The following is an 8,940-nucleotide window of genomic DNA, read 5'->3' on the forward strand; positions in this document are numbered from 1 at the left end:
AGAGAGAACTATTTGGTATTATCTACCCAAAGTAGGCGCCCAACATGACTGGTATTGGGCCAAGGAATTTATAATTTTATAGTGTCCATAAGGCCCAACTTAAAATTCAATTAATTATTTACTTAATCCAACAATAAATAATTAATTCCACAATAAATATTTAATTCGGCAAATAGACAAATTTCCGAATGAATATTGTTAAACAATTTACTGGTGTGAGATTGTAATAATAATATTTCATTATTACCAGAGAACTGGTATCACTAGACTCATACATTTCATTTCAAAAATGTCTACTCCATATATAACTTCATTTGATTCTTCTCAAACAAGGCAACTATTTCCCCTAGCTCAAACCATTTTCGTCAAGAACTGGTATCACTAGACTCAAAATCTCGACCGCCTGATCGAACTCCTCATCCGTGATGATCAACGGCGGAACGAGCCTCACGACGTTTCCACTCCCAGCGGTCAACACGAGAAGCCCAGATTCTTCACACGCGTTGACCAAAGCTTTCGCGGGCATGTCGAGCTCGATCCCGACGATCAATCCTAGCCCTCGGATCTCTCTCACGTGGGGATTTCCCCCGAGCTTTCTCTCCAAAAGGTCCTTCAAGTAGAGACCTTTTCGAGAGACTTCGCTAAGAAAACTCAGGTCCGAAATCTTGTCGAGAACGATGGCCGCCGGTTTGCAGACGAGAGCCGAGCCGACAAAAGTGCTTCCGTGGTCTCCTTGAGCTATTGAAGAAGCGACTCTTTCGGTGAGCAACACGGCTCCGATCGGCAATCCACACGCCAAAGGCTTGGCCTTGGCCAGAGTCATCATGTCGGGGAAAACACCGTAAGCCTCGTGGGCCAATAGGTAACCCGTTCGGCCCAAACCACATTGAACCTGTTACACAAACCCGAGACAGAAAATGCATCGAATTTATGAGTAGGAAACACAATCTACCATATTTCACCCTAAAAAATACAGGGGAAAATAATGAAAATCCTAAACATTTCCTTGGATCAACGATAATTTGAAGGTAAAAAAACAAAAACTAAAAAAACGAATAAATTTTTTTATATCTTCAAATTTCCTTAAATGATAGTGAGAAAAATGAAAACTCGAAAAGTATTTCACATGGAGGGGCAGCATTTAATTTTCCCTATCTTTTAAAATTTTAATTTTTCTCAACGTATCTATTCAGGAATGAGAATATAAATCTACTCTCGCTTTTTTTTCCTTGAATTTCAAATCGACTTGAAAAAAATAGTAAAAAAAAAAAAATGTACTCACCGGCTTCCAATGACAACTAAAAACTCCGATAATCAATACCGAATATCATTACCTCGTCGAACACGAGAAGAGCGCCGGCTTCATCGCAGGGGCTTCGCAAAAACCGCATAAACTCCTTGGTGGCGATGTGGATGCCTCCTTCGCCTTGGATCGGCTCAACGAACACCGCTGCGGTTTTTCCCTTTCGGATCGCGGCCCTTGTGGCTTCGATGTCTCCGTACTCGACGAAGCTCACTCCGGGCATCACCGGCTCAAACGGAGCCCTGTAATGCTCTTTGCTCGTCAGAGCCAGAGCGCCCATCGTCATCCCGTGGAAGGAGTTCGTGAAGGACACGAACTCCGTGGCCGGATCTTCGATGGACTCGGGGTTCGAGTGCCTCTGAAACTTCCGAGCGAATTTGATGGCCGCCTCGTTCGCTTCGGTCCCCGAGTTCGTGAAGAACACTTTGTCGGTGAATGAGCCTGACACCAAATGCTCTCCTAGCTCTACTATCAAATATCACCATTACAAAGTGTCAAAATCATTTATCATCGCGTTGTAAAGACTAGAACTTTCCTTATTTCTTAGTATAATGACACTCTAGTTCATATTTCCGTCTCATTGTATTGATGGCATGAACTTAATTGGAGTGATACCCCTAATAAAGTGCTATTGGTATTCTAAGTAATATTCTCTCCTTGGAATGTCTTTCAAATAGATTCAGTTTAGTTTTTTTTTTCCCTAACTTTTCATTCAGTTTCATCAAGTATAGGAACTTCTATTATTAGACTCTCAAAGTTGCCAATTTTTGCTACTGATGAGCAACAAAATTCATAGCTTTCTCGGGAACCATAGATTTAAGAATGAAATTGTACACCAAGCGAATGAAAACGGTTTCACGAAAAATACTCGGTCCTCGAATAAGCTTTCTACCAAACAGTTAGCCAGCTATCTCAGCTTAATAATATCATAATATAAAGACTAAATCTTTACAATCCCTCATTTCTAAAGTAATTATAGCACTCTTGATTAAAATTTTCAATCTCACTACCATAACTCTCAAAATCGATGACACTTTTCTCAGCAACAAAACACAGAGCAAAGTAAAATAAAGAGGGAAAACACACACACCAAGCTCTTAAAACGAATTTACACTGGCTAAGGGTCTTCTTATTTAATATGTACACGGGCTCCACTCTAGAAAAAACCACATGGGAACTTGGATGAGATTATATATTTTTGGGAAAATAATACATATATACCATGTGTTTTAGTGAAATGCCGAGTTTAACTTTTAGTTTTAAAAAATATCGAGTTTATACACTTTGTTTAACTAAAATGAAAAAATTATACCGTGAAATGGATAACACTGTCACAAATCTCCCTTTTATTGATATTAAGTCTTATATAACAAAAACCGAATCAAATCCAAATGAATACCCTAACTTCAAAATCCCAATTTTGAAATAAAAATAGCCTTAAATTGAAATGAAATAATAAAATTCATATCTCTACAAAGATGACTTAATTCTGTGTTCGAATTGAACCTCTGAATCATGGATTCTCTGTTCGAATCTATGATTTTGATGACTATCAACTGTCGATTTTTACCGATTTGCCTCTTTTTGTGCTCTTCACGATTAAGAGACTGTTGTTTACTTTTTAGTTTTTAAATAAATTACATATATGGCGCGAATGAACACAGATAATTGGTGTTTACATATATATTATATTATAGTCAACGTCAGTGAAAATTCAATAAAAATTCAAGAAATACAATATTCGTGGCACTGTTGTCTATTTCAGGGTATAATTTCGTCACTTTAATTAAACAGAAGGCATGAACTCGATATTTTTGAAAACTAAAGGTTAAACTCGACATTTCACTAAAACACAAGGTATTTATGTGTCATTTTCCCTATATATTTTTTAATTGGTGATGTAGCGTAAATTTAAAGTTATGAATTTATAAAATAGTCAAAATTTGTTTTAATTTAGTTAAATAGTTAAAACGTGCAATAATTTGATTTCAAAATTTTTTTTACTCAAGAGTAATTTTTTTTAAAGTGATAAATTACTTATAATAATTGTTAAAAATTTTAATTTTAGCGGTAAAAAAATTTTAAAAACATAATTTTGATACTTTGTCGAAAAGTTGAAACTTTGGCTATTTTACTTTGTCGAAAAGTTAAAAACATAATTTTCAAATTGCTATTTTTTACCATTTTTCATTTTCTAATTAATCTTAAAAATAAGTGTCTAAAAGTTTGGAGTTTTACTGTTTTTAAGTTTTCAACTCATAAATAGTCATTTTTAATATTTATATATCTTTTTAAATATTTATTCATCTATTATTCTTTACGAATTCTTTGATGTTGCGCTTCAATTTAGAAGTTCAGAATCAGTAGAAACCAAATTCCGTTATGGTAGATATGGTTAACATAATCTTTGAGTTAGTCTCTTGTCATCTTTATATAATCGTATAAAAAACTCTAATCTTTCATATGCAAAAATTAAAAACTTTAATTATTTGGCACAAAGTGAAAGTGGATTTGACCGGACGGACAAACTATGTGCCCAGGAGGCTTACGGTGTACCACCAAACATAATGACAATAAATACACCATCATCGAGGAAAGGTCTTACGATGGGAGCTCTAATAATACCGAAATGTGTCGATTTAAGCGAATACGACATGGACTTGGAGGTCTTCATGGAAACCAATGAATATTTGGGTAAGATCTTCGACTACGTTACTTCCATATTCACGGCAAAAGTTCTCGGAATGGACGATTTCTTCGTAGAAAAATTGAAATCAATAAGCACACGGAAGATCAAAACTAGTAAGATATATATACAACACAAACTACTTTATACTTTAAACGGGTTGTTATAAGTTATTAAATAAATAAATAAATAATTGGAAATGACTTCATTTTGGTAAATGCACTACTACAAATGTTGGATTACACAACGGATATTCCACAACGGAACACAGTACCGTTGTGGAATCTATATGCTTCCACAACGGTACAGTTGTACCGTTGTGAAATATCCGAAAAAGATTCCACAACGGTATAGTTGTACCGTTGTGGAATCCCGGACATTCCACAATGGTACAGTGACCCGTTGTTGGATCTCGCCGCGGCCAATGCATCAACTCGCCGCGGCCAAACGCTTCCACAACGGTACAGTGTACCGTTGTGGGAGATCTGTAAAACCAAACATTTCGCCGCGGCGAGCTTAAGCCTTGGCCGCGGAGAAATGTTTCCACAACGGTACAATAACCCGTTGTGGAAACATTTCGCCGCGACCACGTATATATTTGGCCGCGGCGACATGTCGCAGACTGGAACTTAAAAACTTCCCTCGCGATTTTTTTTTTCAAAAATTTCAGAAATTTCATTCTCTTATTCTTCTTCTCTCTCTCTCTCTCTCTCTCTCTCTCTCTCCCCGACCAAAACCCACTATCTCTCTCTCTCTCTCCAACCCACGCCCACTCGCCGCCCCTCCTTCTTCCTCCGCCGCCGTCGCCGCCCTCTCTCTCTCTTCTCTCTTCTTCCTCCGCCCTTCTCTTCTTCTCACCTTTTTTTCTTCCCCGCCCTTCTTCTTCCCCGCAACCCTCTCCTTCTTCTCCGCCCTTCTTCTTCTTCCCCGCCCTCCTTTTTCTTCTCCGCCCATTTCTTCTCCCCCGTCCTCATTTTCTTCTCCACCCTCCTTCTTCTTCTCCGCCTCTCCTTCTTCCAAACCCACCAAACCCACTCTTCACAAACCCACCAACACATTCCGACCCACCCCCACACAAACCTACAAACCTTGTCTCCGACCACAACCCACATCTCCGTCAACTTCATTGACTTACCACGCCCCATGCTCGTCGTCTTCACTCCGGGTAAGTATTTTTTTTATTTAATTTGTATTTTTATGTGGAAATTATTAATTAGGTTAGAATTGTTTATTTGTGTCTAAATTATGTAGATATTGAATATTGAATTTGATATTTATGTAGAGTGTGGAATTAAATTTTCGTTTGAGTTTATGTTGGATTTGAGTTAGAATATTTGATTACCTTGAGTTTGAGTTGGAATTGAGTTAGAATATTAGATTGAATTTCGGTTTTAGTTTGTGTTGGAAATATTTTGAATTGAAATTGAATTTCGGTTTAAGTTTATGTTGGAATTAGTTTGAATTGAAATTGAATTTCGGTTTGAGTTTGTATTGGAATTGATTTGAATTGAGATTATGTTTAATTTTGTTTTTCATAGATTATATCTACTACAACCAAGGAAGTGGATAAAAAGGTAAATTAATTACATGTTATTTGAAGTATTTCATTTACACGAATATTTGTTTTCTAATGTTTTTTGTTGTTGTAGTAGACAATAACGAAAACTTTGCCTCCGACCACAACCCACATCTCCGACAACTTCATTGACTCACCACGCCCCATGCTCGTCGTCTTCACTCGGGGTAAGTATTTTTTTTATTTAATTTGTATTTTTATGTTGAAATTAATTAGGTTAGAATTTTTTATTTGTGTCTAAATTATGTAGATATTGAATATTGAATTTGATATTTATGTAGAGTGTGGAATTGAATTTTGGTTTAAGTTTATGTTGGATTTGAGTTAGAATATTTGATTACCTTGAGTTTGGGTTGGAATTGAGTTAGAATATTAGATTGAATTTCGGTTTTAGTTTGTATTGGAATTGTTTTGAATTGAAATTGAATTTCGGTTTAAGTTTATGTCGGAATTAGTTTGAATTGAAATTGAATTTCGTTTTGAGTTTCTATTAGAATTGGTTTGAATTGAGATTATATTTAATTTTGTTTTTTCATAGATTATGTCTACTACAACCAAGGAAGTTGATAAAAAGGTAAATTAATTACATGTTATTTGAAGTATTGAATTTACACGAATATTTGTTTTCTAATGTTTTTTGTTGTTGTGCGTATAATGATTTTTTTTCGGATTTCAAGCTTGACAATCAAGGAGCCCGAAGTAACAGTCAATCAAAGTTTACGTACAATTGATGAAGTCATATACACCGGGTAACTTAGAAAAAGTTCGAGAAGAGTTGGTATTTTACGTACAAGTGAATATTAGTTTGATTTTGGATGATATAGATATTTATTTTGGATGTTTTTTTTATATATATTTGGTTTTGGATGTTATGAATATTTTGTTTTGGATATATAATTTCATTTCAGGTTTTTTAATTAGAAAACTACAAAAATAGCTCTCAGGCACAATTTCGCCGCGGCTACGTGTATATTTCGCCGCGGCGAAACTTTACACAACGGTACAATTGTACCGTTGTGGAAAGATTCGCCACGGCGAACTATACACGTTGCCGCGGCGAAATGTTTAAATCTGTTAAATTTTTCCACAACGGTACGAGTACCGCTGTGGAATCATTACACAGCGGAGGATTCCACAACGGTACAGAACCGTTATGGAATCATTCCACAACGGTACTGTATCGTTGTGGAATCCCCTGTTTGTAGTAGTGATGTCTCTAGGAAAATCACAATTGATTCTGCTCACGGAAAAGTTTGGCCACTGACATCATAATTAATCGAAAATCGAGCAAATTTGCCTTGAAGAATATGACTTGTACTTGTTGTGCAAGGAAGCATAAAGAAAAACGCAGAATTTGTACAAAATTTGAGTTCGTAGCCTTTAGACACAACTTAGAAAAATGAGTATTAATGAGCTCGTTTTGCAAAAATGAAATTGATCAAACACACAGTGATATGGAATAATATGTAAGAATATCTCAAATAAAAAATTACAATTAATAAGGTTTGAAATTCTCCAATACTAAAATTTTATATTTGCTCAAGCATCTAATTTGGGTGACACTACATCTTGTCTATAAGGTCTCCATCTACGAGAAAACATGGGTTCAAGACCACGCAAAAACAATTTACAAGTTCTTTGAAATTTGAGCTTAAAATTTTTCCTGGAATTAAACAAATATACAATGTATGAATAAAAAAAATTATATTTAATATTATATTTTTATAAAATAAACAATGTTACACTAAATTTAGTGTAACTCCATTTATTTTGTGTAACTTTTACACTAGATAAATAGGGGTTGCACAAAAATTAATATATGCATAATTTTAAATAAAATAATGGGCATTGTAGTGAAATAGCCAAAATGAAACTATAAAATTTGTTTTTAGCCTATGTTTCACAACTTTTAGGGAAATAGCAAATATGATTATGTGGCAATAATTAAGCTCTTATTTACCCTTATTTATTAATAAATTCGTCATTTTCTTTCTCCTATTTTTTTCTACACTTTTTTTACATAAAAACTTCAAAAAACCATATCTATCTCATATGAACTCGAAATTGAGTGATTCCAAATCCTACGGATTTGTGACGCCGAGATCTTCAAAAATAGATCCATTGTGTTTGATGAAAAATAATATTTAATACCATAGATGTAGAAAAATCTACCTTAAATATGGAAATAACTGAAATTTTTTGAAATTATAAAAAAAAAAATGGAAATGTAAATATGATACATTAAAAATAATTTTCATCAAACACAATGGGTCTTTTTTTGAAGATCTCGACGCCACGAATTTGTAGGATTTGAAATCACTCAATTTCGAGTTCGTATGAGAAAGATACAAATTTTTGAAGTTTTGATGCAAAAAAAATTATTTGAAAAAAAAAATAGGAGAGAGAAAGTGACGAATTTATTAATAAATAAGGGCAAATAAGACCTTAATTATTGCCACATAAGCTATTTGACTATATCCCTAAAAATTGTCAAACATAGGCTAAATCCAAAATAACATGTTTAAAGTGGTCTAACTAGTTACAAATCTCTAAAATAATCTAACTTTAAAATGTTTAAATCAATCGTAATTAACTAAATTGATCATAGTTAACCGCAGAGCTGACTGCGGTCAACCATGATTGATTGCAGTCAACAGCACTGCAATCAGTTAGAGGGAATGATTTTTCGGTCCAAATATATATTTTCATATTTATGACTATTCTTTATAGAAATTAAATTCCGGTCAAAATATACATATTTTCATATTTATGACTAGTTCTTTTTAGAAATTAAATTCCATGCACTATTTCACATCATTTTCAAAATTTATTGTACCAATAAATCATATGCCTAAGCGCATCTCCAATGGGTTCCTCATTTTGAGAATCTTCAAACTTCAAAATGAGGAATTTAAAGGCTCTCAACTCTCTATTATTTATATTTCATATTAAACATTGTTTATATCTCATATTTCATAGTATTTATACTTCAAAATGAAAATAAGGACGCTCATTTTGAAAATCCTAAACCCTCAAAAAATTATTTATATTTCATATTAGTCCTAAATATTTAATAATATTAAACATTGTTTATACTTTTATATATAAATTACATATTAGTCTTTAATATTCAATAACATGATTATACATTGTGTTATGTTTTTTTATTCATCCACTAATAAATACATCAAATTATTCAATTAAAAGGATTTGATTATAATTTTTTTTATCTTTATGTACTAAAAAAATAAAATATTTGATTAAATTTTTAAAACGGGATCACTTTTAACAACTTATACAAAATAAATAATTAATATAAAATATTTTTTTAAGGGGTGAACAGTGGACCTTCAAATATGAAAGTACACTATTCAA

General features: G+C 33.6%; 1 protein-coding gene across 1 annotated transcript; it reads right to left on the bottom strand.

Annotated features, from left to right (window-relative positions):
* Window positions 1-297: 297 nt before the first annotated feature.
* On the bottom strand, window positions 298-5,134 carry LOC149383099 (acetylornithine aminotransferase, mitochondrial-like). The gene is made up of 3 exons (XM_089627680.1): window positions 5,044-5,134; window positions 1,335-1,771; window positions 298-892 (listed from the first exon to the last, which is right to left on the bottom strand). Exons 1-3 carry the CDS (start codon window positions 5,132-5,134, stop codon window positions 347-349), a joined length of 1,074 nt encoding a protein of 357 aa, XP_089483806.1. The 3' UTR covers window positions 298-346.
* Between the last annotated feature and the right edge of the window lie 3,806 nt (window positions 5,135-8,940).

This window comes from Urtica dioica, chromosome 10 (genome assembly GCF_054948205.1).
Source record: "Urtica dioica subsp. dioica isolate 48M chromosome 10, U.dioica_male_clone48M_v1_H2, whole genome shotgun sequence".
NCBI lineage: Eukaryota > Viridiplantae > Streptophyta > Magnoliopsida > Rosales > Urticaceae > Urtica > Urtica dioica.

Excerpts from the sequence above, each read along its gene's own strand:
- LOC149383099 (XM_089627680.1), bottom strand. The coding sequence starts at position 5,134 with ATGGGGCGTGGTAAGTCAATGAAGTTGACGGAGATGTGGGTTGTGGTC. Across the intron at positions 1,772-5,043 it reads GTGGGGGTGGGTCGGAATGT|TAGAGCTAGGAGAGCATTTG; the intron begins GTTGGTGGGTTT and ends GATATTTGATAG. Across the intron at positions 893-1,334 it reads CTCTTCTCGTGTTCGACGAG|GTTCAATGTGGTTTGGGCCG; the intron begins GTAATGATATTC and ends TTTGTGTAACAG.